The 14,536-nt window shown below is 38.0% G+C and overlaps 1 protein-coding gene across 1 annotated transcript in view; it reads right to left on the bottom strand.

Moving 5' to 3' along the window:
* Positions 1 to 7,687, bottom strand: part of PSMD2 (proteasome 26S subunit ubiquitin receptor, non-ATPase 2) — a 13,648-nt gene extending 5,961 nt beyond the window's left edge. The window contains exons 1-12 of the mRNA XM_072408390.1: positions 7,525 to 7,687; positions 5,040 to 5,096; positions 4,636 to 4,800; positions 3,772 to 3,893; positions 3,175 to 3,399; positions 2,777 to 2,935; positions 1,848 to 1,992; positions 1,695 to 1,755; positions 1,463 to 1,609; positions 1,263 to 1,369; positions 1,028 to 1,155; positions 306 to 393 (exon numbers count right to left, since the gene is read on the bottom strand). Of these exons, the coding sequence (XP_072264491.1) occupies positions 306 to 393; positions 1,028 to 1,155; positions 1,263 to 1,369; positions 1,463 to 1,609; positions 1,695 to 1,755; positions 1,848 to 1,992; positions 2,777 to 2,935; positions 3,175 to 3,399; positions 3,772 to 3,893; positions 4,636 to 4,800; positions 5,040 to 5,096; positions 7,525 to 7,632 (1,512 nt within the window). The 5' untranslated portion in view covers positions 7,633 to 7,687. The remainder of the gene's footprint in view (positions 1 to 305; positions 394 to 1,027; positions 1,156 to 1,262; positions 1,370 to 1,462; positions 1,610 to 1,694; positions 1,756 to 1,847; positions 1,993 to 2,776; positions 2,936 to 3,174; positions 3,400 to 3,771; positions 3,894 to 4,635; positions 4,801 to 5,039; positions 5,097 to 7,524) is intronic.
* Positions 7,688 to 14,536: the final 6,849 nt, after the last annotated feature.

Here is a 14,536-nt window from a genome sequence, read left to right as displayed (position 1 = left end):
AAACAAAATTTTTACCTTACATAAAATGGTTGTCTACACTTTTATGCAAAGTGAATATTTTGAGTTTAGGTACGCTTTAAAACATACACACTTGTCTCAGGCTAAAGCCTAAAACGGCCTGACAACTAACATTCTGAGGAAGTGGTCTTTTATAGAAGTCCAATAACTTCCTTTGGATATACATTTCCATAAACCTATTAAAAAAAATGAATCACACCAAAGTAGCATATCAGAATTTTCGAACCTGTAACGTGACCAGTCAACCAGAAAGTGCCTAGTTCAACTAAGCAATATTAATGGCTCACCTCCATACTGGACTTAGAATCCCCCATTACTGGAAGTAGCAATGTAAGAACGTCCTCACGGTTGGATCCGGCATAGGCAAGCCCAAGCCTACAGACCAAGAATACAAATAGGATATTAGGAGTTAAGACAGAAAGTGAGAGAAAATCCAAAATTTTAAAGTTCCTGTGACAACTCCTTATGATGGGAATTCCATTCACCTTGGAGAGATTTCCTCTCATTTCTTGTGTTGTCTTTAGGACAATGACATTTCAAAGCAGAGGTGTATTTAGGAAAGATTAATTTTTATTCCTTAGGATAGCAAAATTAACTTTTTTTTTTACAATACCAGGTAGCTAATGTCATATGAGCAAACATGAGGCAAAGCTGATGTATAGGTTTTAGAGCTTGAGAATACATTTAAATTTCTTTCATATGTATATTTCCTAGCGCAGCTAGTGTTCCTTTAAAACTATGATTTTTTTATTTTTGCACCGTTGAAAGAAATTATCAAGGGGAAGACTAATTAAATTACTCCTGCAGCTTCTTTAGAGAAAACTTTCAGAACAGTCAATCCTGGAGGGAGGTGAAGCAATAGATGTCTGATGAGATACTTTGTATCGATTACACTACGTTTAATGCCAAAAACAAAAAACACTTTTGCTACCTATCCCATGAGATGAGAAGAAAACAAGCTTCTGTTATTACAATATCAACATTAGTAAGAGAAAAGTCCAGTACTCACCCAAAGATTGCACCAAGTCGCATTGTGTTGGTATTATGGAGAACATAGTCTGATAACAAAGCCAAAGCCGGGTCACATTCATTTCTAACCCCAGAATTTACAATGCCACAAGCTAAGAGTGCTCCAGACTGCAAAAAACAACAAATATTAAAATGTCTCAGCGCCTAAGTAGTCAAAGAAACTTAGGTAAATTGAAGCATTTCCACTTATGTAATAGAGTACATTAAAAACTCACTTTGATGTAATCTTCGGAAGAATATAAATATTTGTCTATTTGAGTCAGGCCGCCATCAACGTCCCACAAGAGAACCAATCCCAAGGAAGCTGCAGCACTTAGCATTCCTGATGACATAGGATGGAGAAAAATCAGACCAGAGTAAAACGAGAAAAAAGAAAGTAGAGAGTGCAAAAAAAAAAAAAAAAATAAGTTCTTACCGTGATCCTTGTTTTTATACAGCCATTTGTTTCCATCATCTGTAAGCAGCTTGTCTTGACCAAAGGCTGCATTGACAAATCCATTCACAAATGAGGAAGCTAGATTCATTCGAGCTGAATCTACTTGTGATCCACTGCCTCCAAACCCTATTGATGTACATTATAAAAATGATTTTAAACATAACATATGTTTACAATTCTCAAAATAAGACTGGCTGCTCTGTAAACTCACTGTTATTTTCCAGGTGGGTTTTGTAAATGTCATCTGGCACCTTGGGCTCCATAATATCAAGCTAAAACAGGACAAATCATTAGCAAAGAATGATGCATTAAAATATTAACAATGAAAAAACACCTGGGATAAAAGGCTTATCAGGATTTTTACCTCACGAGCCAGAGCCAAGAAGTTGCTGTTCAACTGGACATTTGACATGATTTCTGTTAAATCCTCGAACTCATCCACCTCCTCATTCAAACTAAGGTAGACTCCATGGCGGCCTAGCATAAATGCCATTTGTTTCTCTAGAACTCTATTAAAAACAAAAAAACAATACAGCATACATTTAGGTAAATGTTTCAAATTTGTGCACAAAGGTATTTTAAAGCACAACATTTTCCAATAAGTGAATTATACTGATATTGTAGATTTACTAATTAAAAGACTAAATGTATGAGCTCTATAGACTTAATGATGCAAGATTTCTATGTATTATGTGAAAAGATGTATACAAATATCTACAAGTCACCAGTCATTTTACAGACCCATTTCAGGTCAGCAAATTTATTAACAAACAAAAACACCTACAGATAGTCCCTGAATTATGTTAGTACAATACACTTTAACAAGCCCTGTCTCACTTGATAAGGCAGAACAAAACATTCATTTCCGTTTGTTTTAGATGGATTAGGCAAAGATGTCTTTACAGATTCTAGTATTCTCTTAACATTTTTTTTTAAACTGAGAGAGAAGCTATAGGCAGGTGGTGGCCTTTTGTAACCTTATCTAACTTGTCAGTAACCACCCAAAAACAGTAGGGTGGCACAGCCCAACTAAAAGGGGCTGGGGAGAAAACTGGATTCATAAAGATTGCCTCTCTAAAGGCCATTGCACAGCTTTGTGCATCTGAAATCCCCCTTGGTTTACTGAAGTAAGCAATGAATTGATAACTGCATATACCATTAGATTTTACATACATCCTTTAGATTACGAAAAAGATATATACCTAAAGCAAAAAAAGGAAATTAAAAAAAAGTTAACGGAGAAAAGTTTTACAGTTTTCAATAACATAGATACACAGCAGTTCAGAAACTTACACATCCTTGCAAGAAGTAAAGATGTCTTCCACTAGCTCCATGTCATTCAGCATCAAAGCAAGACGCAATGCCTCTGGATAACGTTTAAACTTGCGGAAGATAGAGAGGGCACAACGCAAGAGAGAAGAGTTCTCTGGCTCTGGGACATAACTCACACAACTGAAAGATACAGGCATTATATTAACCACAATTTCCATAAAGCGCTAACGTAAAAAACAAACTGGTAAAAAAAATATATATTTATATATGTATGCCAAAGTATATATAAAAAAAAAAAAAAAAAAAAAAAAAAAAAAAAAAATCACACACTTGACAAATGACATGGACATAAAAATTTGCAGAAAATGCATTCTATACCTGCTGTAAGCCTGAAACACATGTGCATATACAAGTCTTACCTGGTCAAGTAGAGGCAAACTTTAGCATAGGCATTTTCATCAATGTATTTTTCCAGCATGTCCATTTGCTCTATTTCCATGAGAAGGTCACAGGCCTCATGCTCAGCATTGTGTGCCATATTGTATGGGACAATCTCCTTCACCAAAGTCAGGAGAGTATCTCGCTGAGATTTATCAGATTCCTCTACTTCTTGCCATTCTTTAGCAACCTCACCAGACAAGTGCCTATCAAAGAAACACAGAGATTAGTGTAAGTGAATCAGGCCAAGTATTTCAGATACAGATGCCCATGTTTTCACAAATATAAAATACTATATAATGCAGAAAAACAGTTTTACAACTGTTAGTGCAATGCATTACACCTAGCTCCTAATGTTTCAGAAAGTTACCACACTTTGCTTTATAGAATAAAAAATGTCAAATGTAGGTGTTAGATCAAGGGGAATTAGATGCCTAGGACACAAAGGCATAACAGGAATAGCTACACTTAAACAATTTAGGAAACTACACTAAATTCAAAAAGTATTTGAATTTGTAAAAATATAAACCCATTTAAATATATACAAGATTGTAAAATTGAAAGGTTCACAGTTTTACCTGACATATTCATGGCCCCATGAGGCCAACTCTTCCTGTGAGCCTAACAGTCTGTACTTCAGGCATTCTCTTTCTCCACTCATAGTCATAGCAAGAACAGATATAATATCAGCAGCAAAGCGCTGTGGAAGCAAAACATACAATTCTTAAATGGTTAAGTTATTGACACAGAATCACCAAACCCACAATCAAGCTGTAGAAAATGTTTGCTGTTATAACAATGTAAATTAAGGTTAAGTCCCCTGATTTAAAAAATGCTAGCACTAAAAGTTCCAATATACATATCCAGGTTTTAAGACTTAAAGTAGTGTGCATTCGTTATCATGTAGCATCTAAAATACATCTATGATGCTTTCTTGAAATTCTGAACTGGAAACAAAATGTAGGGACCCGCATTTAGTTTATGACCCATGGCACAAATGGTGTAAACAGGTAAGACATGTATAAAAAGCTTCTTGTGCTTTTTATGTCAACACAAAAACAAGTCTGCACTACTTTGTATCCTTTCTTACAAAAACTAAATCATAAAGAAATGAACAACAAAGGATGGTGATGGCAAACGACCCAGCTCCACTAACTAAAGTGTAACCTTGGAGAGTTTGAATAAATCAGCCCCATAGAGAGGACATGGGAAGCTGAACTAATCAAACAGGGTATCATCTGGTAAAATTACACAGCTCCCTGTTTATAGCAGGTCACAGTGCAGTAAAGAAGTACAGTATCAGTACTTAAAAAACATCAAAACAGAATAGGTTATCTGCAATCGAGCATATGTCCTTATTCATGCAATAGCAATACCAGTAAGAATTCTACTCATCACATATTACATTTCTATCTAACTGAATATTTTTTCCTATGACTTACTTTGTTCTCTCCAGGGGCCATATTCTCATATATTTCCTTAAGTTTGCCATAGTGTGGTCTCAAAAATTTCAGAGGCTTTGGAACCGAGGTCATGGAGGTAGTAGAAGAGCGGATCTGCCTCCGCAGCTCCTCCAAAGCTGGCCGATAAAGGGAGCTGTCCTTCTCCTAGAGTGATAAATCACAGATTAAAAATATCCTCATAAAAAAGAATTCTGTATTGTTTCAGCCCATAAAAATATTCATTTACACTTAAGCAACATCATCTAATATTCTAAGAATTCAGTTTCCCACTAACAAGTTAGTATAACCTTGAAAACTATAATGTCACATAATGTACTTAACACAAGGTAACAATGATTGCAACAAAAATACATCACAATCTCTAATAATAATAATGTACTGACCCCCAAACGTTCCACAAGCATTTCAAGTTCATCCTGTAGTTGCTTGTCTTCTTCAGACTGTAAAAGATATATAAGAGCCTTAGCAAGACTTGAAGTATCACAAAACATGACATATTGTACAATCTGATACAAAATTTGAAGCAATTAGCGATATGCTGAAACACCATTATAGGCTAAAAGTTGTATGTATAATCCCATCTGTGGGGAAAAACCAGCCCACTGAATCCATCCACCCATCTTGCACACAAAATATATTCACCTAAATTCGCTGTCCAAAGAGTGATGGGAGAAACATAGAGGGACAGATTTTAATAGATCAGAGATCACCAAAAGCTGTTTGTATTACAACTCCTGTCTGCTTTCTATATCCGTGCTAGGTAGACTCAAATCTTCCAAAGAGTGATGGGAGAAACATAGAGGGACAGATTTTAATAGATCAGAGATCACCAAAAGCTGTTTGTATTACAACTCCTGTCTGCTTTCTATATCCGTGCTAGGTAGACTCAAATCTTTTGATTAGTGCTGAATGACCATTGTTTAGTGAACAACCAATTAGTAGAAAATGATAGGATGTCAAACGATTCCTAGTGGCCCCAAAATAGGAGGTTAGAGATCATGTTTGAGAGATGATACTTGTTCTGATAACTAATATTTAAGAGATTTTTCACTCCATTTCTGTTCTGTCTCTAGGACAGAAGGTGAAATCTCACCAATGAAACACAGACAGTGCACAAAGTATTTCGATAGATGTTTTACCCTTCCCAATTTTATCCTCTCAAAAATGTTGGCTTTTTAACTTAAAAATTCAGATACAAAATTATTTATTAAAAAGTAGTATTCCCAAGCCACACTCAGGGAAGCTAAAAAAAATTGAAAATAAAGGCTTACCTGGTCCCATTGGCGTTCTACAGTGTCCTGTCATCCTCTGGCCGCGTCCTCTTCCTCGATCTATCCCCTAGCAAGTACACTGACTTTCCCGGTGACGTCGGTGCATACATCCGTCGCTAAGGGCGTGGTGGGAATTTCAATTAATTTTGTATTGCATTCAATACAAAATAACTGTATCGAATGCAATACATTGAACTTATGTGTCTAAAAACATTACATTGTCTTTCTTGAAAATTTATTTTACAGTATTATATACTAGTATGAGTATAATAAAGTTTGAAACAATATATATATATATATATATATATATATATATATATATGGAAAAAGGTGCTTGGTTTAATACATTTTTGGGGAGGATCCATCCCCTTCTGTGTTTACCACCACAGCACTAAAGACTGAGGGGGAAACCTGCACCACGTATAGGAAAGAAAGTGGTGGCACTGGACAAAATGGTGAGTGCTGGAAAGACCAGGGAAGCTACGCCAGTGTGGAACTTGCTGGGCTCGGTTTGTGGACAGATGAAGGGTGATTTTAAATGATTTTTAATGTCCTTCTCTGTCAGGGTATGTACCATAAGTACAAGGAAATGCATAATAGATACACAGGTAATGTTTTGTCTCCGGTTTTAAAGTATGATTACAAATAAAGTGTATGAGAAGGCAAAAAAGAAAAGGGAATAGTTTAGATTTTGTAAAATATTGTTATTGTGTATCTTCCCTCCTATTGTGTGTTACTTCCCCATCCTCCTAGATTGTAAGCTCTTCGGGGCAGGGTCCTCTCCTCCTCCTGTGTCACTGTCTGTCATTAACAGCCCCTATTTAATGTACAGCGCTGCGTAATATGTTGGTGCTATATAAATCCTGTTTAATAATAATATTGTTACCAGTGTCCTCACGGGGGAGATTCATCCCTATATTTATCCTGTAATCATTGTCACTGGCACAGAAATTTAGAGAAACTGATGGAGACTCCTGTTCCAGAGACAACTCTCTGTGATGGATATCTTATTCACTTTGTACAGATATCCTATAGATTCTGTAGGAAAGGAAGTAAAGAGAAATCTCCTTAGCAGAGCGCAGGTAGGAATAAATAAGCGGATATTGTTTTATACAAAACTGGAATAGTGAGCTGGGACAGTGTTGGGAAATGTTGCTGATGTTAATGATCATTTCTGTAAGCAAACTCAATACGTGGTTTGTAGATATACAGGAGGTATCTATACCCGACTGTCCATATATTTACATGAAGAGCTGATCTCATATTTATTGTACAGCGCTGTGCAATATGTTGGTGCTATAACTCCTGTATAATAATAATAACATGGACAGCCCACATCTCATCCTATGTAAGGTGACAGATACCACACACATGTCCTTCCCTTCTTGTATCTCCCACCCCCGTCTTATTCCCCTCACACTAGGATGATACATCATTATTATATATAAATCCCGGAGCAGCCCTGTGTATTGTTATTGTTAGGCCCTGTGACGGTGCACCCGGCTGTGTTCTGTATGGGCCCCAGTGACTCAGCTCTATCATTGGCAGCTCCTCTCTACACAGCATGGCCGGCGTCCCGCTCCTCGCCGTGTCTCACCAGTTCCTGCTCCTCTTTCTTCTCCTTCACCGGATCGCGTGCCTCTCCGCCGGCCTCCTTGCCTTTGCCAGTGGCGGGTGTCTGTTGATTCCGGCTCTGTTCCTCCATGTTTGCTAATGAATCCCGGTACAGGCGAACACAGGCCGACCAATCCGCGCAGGCGCCGGCAGCACGCTCGCAGACGTCATATGCAGACGTACAGTCCCTGTCCACGCTGCGTAGGTCATTCTCCGTGAGAAGTCTGGTTTTTGGTCATGTGACAGTGACAGGATGATTTTCCTGTGACGCCATGTTACTACTCTGCCATAATTCTTTGTGGCCATATTGGTGCTCTCTGGTGATTCATACTGTTTGTGTGTAAAAAAGCACAGATACATTCCAATGTATAATGTGTTATTAGTTATGGTGTGTTTAAAACACTATAGTCCTATGAATGCCAACTGCGTATCATTTGAAAGAGATGTGTGTGAAAAAGACAAACAGCGTACAACACTCACAGCAAACGTGTACACTCCTACTCACGTGTCACACCGCCCCCCCAAAAGTCCTATCACATGTCACACCGCACCCCACAGGTCCTATCACATGTCACACCGCACCCCACAAGTCCTATCACATATTTTTTTTTCTTGGGTCTCATTGCATTTGTTTACCCCTTAGTTGAAATGTTGTAGGTTATCCAAAAGATCTAAGATTTTTTTGTGTCCTTTTAATAGACAAAAAAGAGAAGAAATTAGAAATTAAAATGTTTTGATTTGGTCAGAGCTGCTTCCTACAAAGGCATCATAATCACTGTGCCTATTATGTCTTATTAGCTTCCAGTGATGAGCTACATTGTTGACCAATACTGGAGAATTGGATGGATGAGGCCAAATGCCAGCCTTCTAAATGAGCATTTTGTACAATATGGCACTCTAAATGTATCTTATACTCTGTGCAGGCACATAGTGATGGCTGTTGTCAAATTGTAATGGTAATTTAGCCCCTTTAAATTACAGTCATTTTAAATTTTAAAAAAACATTACATGTATACTTTAAGTACATTACCTGTTTTTTGTTTGTGTTTTTTATACATAATGCAATATCGTATAATGTTTTTCTGTCTTACTTAACAAGTCTATTGGCTTTTAAATATAAAAAATAATATAGTATATACTCAAAGTACAGGTCAACATAGACAAGCAATATCTGTTTATTACTATAGATATTTATATAGATCATATTGTATTTCACATTTTGCAGGGTTTAACCATGGGATTCGTCGTTCAGTTGGAGGTGTAGCCACAATTCTGGGGCCACTGTGCCCACAAGTCCCATCACATGTCACACCACACCCCACAAGTCCCATCACATGTCACACCGCTATCGACAAGTCCCATCACATGTCACACCGCATCCCACAAGTCCCACACAAGTGTTTGAAATTGTTGAGTGTGTGTTTACTATTTTTTTACTTTGTGGCCAACTTTGTTCTGTCTGACCTCTCTTTGCCTGCTGTTTGAACCATCCCTTTGCTTTCTTAAGCTGCGTACACACTTACAATAATTATCGTTAGAAAGCAAACGATTATGATCGATCAACGATTATGCACGATTATACATGAACAATCGTATTGTGCACAATTATGAAGATGCCGTAACGATACGATCGTTCAAATATAATCCACCAATAGTGTACACACGCTAGATACAATAGTTTGAACGATGCAGGGAGTGACATGTAAAGGAGAAAGTGTATTGCAGAAACATGCACAATCACTGAACTACTGTACACACGATAGATAGTGAACGATCGTCAGCCAATCTGATCCGCCGTGCCGGTTGTTCATTTCCAACGACAATCCTCGTTCGTCGGCCTCGTTGGTCATTTATTTTTAGAACAATGTTTGGCCAATCGCTCGTTTGTCATTCGTTTCCAATGATAATTATTGGACGTGTGTACGCAGCTTTAGTTTTCAAACTTAATACCCCTGAATACTTCACCTGACCAACTGACTCCTGCATATGGCCCTGACTCCAACTCTTTTTCTGTGTTTTAAATTGATATTACTGACTACTCCCTGGCCCTGTCCTGCCTGTGAGCTCCCAATCTTCCATGAATTCTTATTCCCCCAGATGCCATCCTTGGTGTACACAAGTCCTGGGTGCAGTGGAGTGCCAGGTCACTGGCCAGCTGAGGATGAGTGAGGGTTTGTCCATAGTCAAAGATTAAGCATCAGATTGGGGGACTGACATCTAGGTATGCAAAAATGCTGGATTAGCTCTGGCTTCATTACATTGTTACATAGATTCAAAAATACAGCCCATCCAATTCAACCAATAGATAAATTATTAAATTCAAAGAAAACCTGTATGTGTAAAACCCTAATTACACAGTAGAACCAGTGAGTGATATTGGGGATAACATTAATTCCTGATTACCCCTTTACAGAGCAGGGTCATAAATTTCCCCTTATCGGATGTTTCTTGATCTGACAACCAGCATCCTTCCAGACCCTCTAGTTTACAAAAAGTAAAAAGTTGTAAAAGTTGGAGTTTTGTGTTTCTAGGTGTCATAAAACTCAGATAAGGCTGGTGGAGTGGCCCCTGATTGAACTCTTAGATGTATTCTGAAACCTATTTATTATTTATTATTTATATTTCCACTATACCATTCTGTATGAAGTAGTAGTTGGCTGATTTGTAGCTGGATCATTATGGTTAGCATTTAGAGACCAAAAACTAGTCACCTAGGCCTCAGGAAAGCCTGGAAACCATAGTTAGCCTGTTCTGGTGGGCCATAAGTCTCAGACATGCCTAGTTTGGTCTCTGTGAATTTCGTATTTTCTGGTGATTGTTAATCTGGGGGTTGGCAGTTCAGAAACCTATACCTATGGAATTATTAATAATGGCTAGAACAAGGGCATTTTGGAAGTGTCCACAAGCATCATCTTTCTATATGGACACAGCTCTCAGACAGGCCCCACCCTGTGATCGTTGGATGGTCCTATTTGTCCCACCTCTGTGGTACAATTTTATTGTAAATTTGGCATTGATTTTAAGTAAAATACGATATTAAATACACATCTCAGTATTAAACACATTTTGCATACCAACATCCACTTGGATCAGGACAGTCAATAAATTCTTATGCAACTTTGTCAGTGTGGTCCACCAGCAGGCAGCCTCTGACAGAATGTCCATAACAGAGATAGAAGCAAAACCTATTACACACCTTATGTAATAAGGACAGTCGTAGTTACTACATACCAGTGTATGTTCTCAGTTTCCCAGATCATCAACTACATTTAGATAAAAATACACAATATGTAAAGTTGTGTAAAGATAGAAAAGGTAAGGGCAGAGCAAAGGAAGAAGCTGCAAAAGTGTTAGAAATGGTTTAAATCCAAAGCCCCTAAGTCAAACTATAAGAGACAGTGAGTTTGAATGTACAAGATGAGCAGTAGTCAATGGATGACATTTAGCTGCTGCAAACATGTTTTGTCACTAGATAGCGCTGTTGCACTCTGATAATACTACAGAACAAACCTGAATAAATCACACATTGATCACAGAAAAGAACATTTTGTAACATTTACAAATTTATGTGTAAATATTATCAGTATTTGGCAGTACTCACAGAGCATCATCTTAGTTGCTACATGCTAATTGGCTGTCCCAGAAAATATCAACTATCCTTGTTGAGGGAATTAACTGTTTCTGCTATCATAGTAAATCCAAAAAAGAACAATTTAGTTTTAGGCCAGTGATAAAAATTGTTATTGGGAGTAGGCCTTTGATAGGGTGAATGGGTGTTTTATAGAGCAAACCTTGAGACATATTGGCCTGGGGGATGGAATGATATTGCGCATACTGGCACTGTACTCACTTCCATCGGCTAAAGTGAAGGGTAATGGGGTTTTATCAGACCCTTTCCGGATCTCTAACATTACAAAACAAGGCTGCCCCCTCTCACACAAGGCTGCCCCCCTCTGATATTTATACTTACGTTGGAGCCTCTCCTGCTTAGGATTAGGCAGAACCCTAATATACAAGGTGTTCGGATTGCTGGTTCTACCTGTAAGGCGGCTGGTTTGGCGGATGACTTGTTATTTTATGTTACTTCACAGGTTACTTCTCTGCCTAGTCTTATTGAGGAACTCTGACAGTACTGTACTTTGTCTTATTGTAAAATTGATTATCAAAAATCGGAAGCTCTTATCATTTCCATCCCACAGGTTACATGTCAAACTATTAAGGAGTCCTTCCCTTTTCGATGGCCTCTGAATCGATTCTTTATTTGGGTGTAAGGATCTGTAAGAGTAGAATATATGCCCTGAATTTCATCCCCTTACTGAATAATTTTAAACAGGAACTCTTGCAGTGGCACCTGAAGTTGTTTTCATAATTCGGTAGATGCAACGCAATTAAGATGACAATCCTACCCAAATTACTTTATGTGCTACAAGTATTACCAATTAAGATCCCAACATTGTTTTCCCATAGCTTGAAAATGACATTTACGCAGTTCATATGGGAACACAAGCAACCTAGGCTGAGTTTCCAGCTCCTTAGATTACCAAAAGACCATGGGGGAGTGGGAGTGCCAGACCCCTTCTTATACTATACTGCAACACATCTGGGCAGTGGTGGAGTGATTTAGACATAAGTGGGTTAGAATTGAACAGGCATCGGTGGGGATCGTACTACCTTTACCTTGGAGTGGTCACTCCATCAACTCTTCGGTCAGAGGTCAGCCCACGATTAAGGCCACTCTAGCCTTTTTTCTCAAAATATCCAACTGCCCATAACATCTCCCCTTTATTATCTCCACCTACACTGGGTATAGGGAGTGTTTTTTTCACGGGTTTCCCGGGATGGTAATTTTTTCTTACATAAGGTGGCGTGGCCCTCCCTTATGAAGTTGAATTCAGACCCCCTTTATGTACCACTGGGCTTCTGGAGAATAAAACAGCTCCACCATTTTCTCCATTCGTTAACCCCCCCCAACTGAATATCATAGATCACCTACAGAATTTGAAGCCTTATGAACGAGGCCCAGCTAGCCAATTAACATCATATCTATATTCTGTCCTAATTGCACCCAAAGCGCACTATACACCATCATATTTGGTGAAATGGGTGTAAGACTTAAACATCCAACAGTTCCATCGCAATCTGAACAAGACCAAGTCTTATCCATGGCCCAATCTTTCTTTTGTTATCTCTGCATATCAGGAAACTGGCTATAAAATCCTAACTAGGTGGTATAGAGTACCGTCCTGGTTACACTCCATGTTTCTGGAGGCTTCAGGTATATGCTGGAGATGTTGCAAGGAACGGGGTATGTTTAGGCATATTTTTTGAGAGTGCCCGCGGATTTGTCCATTTCGGGAGGAGGTGCATAGGCTCCTTGCAGGTTTCACATACTTCCTGATCCCAGTTGAAGCAAGTTTTTTCCTCTTGCATTATACCACAATCCCAAAGAAAGTATATTGGAGTTCCCTCCGTTTTAGGTTGATTGACACGGCACAAGCCTGTATACTTGTATTATGGCGCCAAACAAGGACCCCCCACTATTTCACAATCGCTTCAACTAATTATTTACATGTATACAATGGAAGACCTGACCGCATCCATAAAAGGCACGGAAGCCAAACATAATCAACGTTGGTTTTATTAGATCCTCTTCCGAGACTCACCCAACTATCTGACAGTTCTCCAAGCCAACATATAAGGTCTGCCGCTGTCTGTAAAGCCCCCATTTGTTCACTGAAATAGCCTTCCACTTCAGCCATGGTAATGCAGTCATTGCTCATTTACTGTTCCCCATTTCCTACTCTACTATATCCCCCCCTTCACCTACTCTGTACCATAATATTAGTCCCTCTCTTATTTCTCTAATGGTTTTTCCCCCCACTTTTTCTATTTCAAAAAATCAGAGTTGAGTTCTTCTGGACTGGAAATTCTCAGTGTGTACTCAAATGTTGATGGTATAATTTTTTCTATGTTGGATAATTTCTGAGGTTTGCACACTGGATTTTTGTACAACTGTTTTATTTGTGATTTTTGTACTCTGTAAACTGTAATGTCCTTAAACCTTCTCAAAAAATGTGTATATTAAAAAAAATTGTTATTGGAAATACAAAAGAGGTTTATACTGACATTTAATAAAATAACTATAAAGTAAACATGTTTACCAAAAAAAAAAGGAAAATTAAAAAGAATATGGTGACTGAGAAGCTGCATGGCAGTAATACTGGAGAACAAGTAAACTGATACATACCTACCAAGTTATCTAGTGTCTGCAAATACTCCATAACATCAGACTTACAATGGTGACTACATGATTTTCCATCTTGCCTGATCCTTCCTTAAAAAGCTGTAACACAAAGTTTATCTCCTGCCACTCACAACAGCTTCATAAAGCCAGTATGCTCTTCCTGTGTTTTGTTTGCAGCCTACCTCTAGGTGAGGTGTTGATTTTCTACCAACCTCCATAGGCAAAATATCATCACTTCTTGCTAAATGCTTACATATTCTCCATTATCTGTCATTTATTGGTTACAGGGAAATGAAGAAGTGTGTGAATTCTTACCTAAGGCTTAACTGACAACAGTAAAGCATTTTGTGACAAAAGTGTGTCCAGCTGAAGAAATAAAATTTGCACTAAGTCTGTAAATTCAGAAGAATAATATCTTCTGGAGGCCTAGAAAGTTTCAGTTGATTTTATATCTCTTCTTCTGTATTAAAAAATATAATCTCTCACAATTCACATATTTATTCATACTTCATATAGTTACTATTATCCCAGAGATTTACACTTACATACAAATAGACATTCTTTTGAAGAAAATTTGTGCAGGTATTTGCTAAATTTAGCCACGGCTGACAAAACATATAGAATGTAATAGGCAAAGCCCTCTGGTCATCACCAACCCCTTTTATTTAAATAATTTGTCATTATTCATCCTTATGAAAACATTTAAGTGCAGTCACTAAGTAAGAAAAATATTATAGCACAATTATTCATA

The sequence above is a fragment of the Pyxicephalus adspersus genome, chromosome 4, assembly GCF_032062135.1.
Source record: "Pyxicephalus adspersus chromosome 4, UCB_Pads_2.0, whole genome shotgun sequence".
Taxonomy (NCBI): domain Eukaryota; kingdom Metazoa; phylum Chordata; class Amphibia; order Anura; family Pyxicephalidae; genus Pyxicephalus; species Pyxicephalus adspersus.
This window is presented reverse-complemented; position numbering and strand designations above follow the sequence as displayed.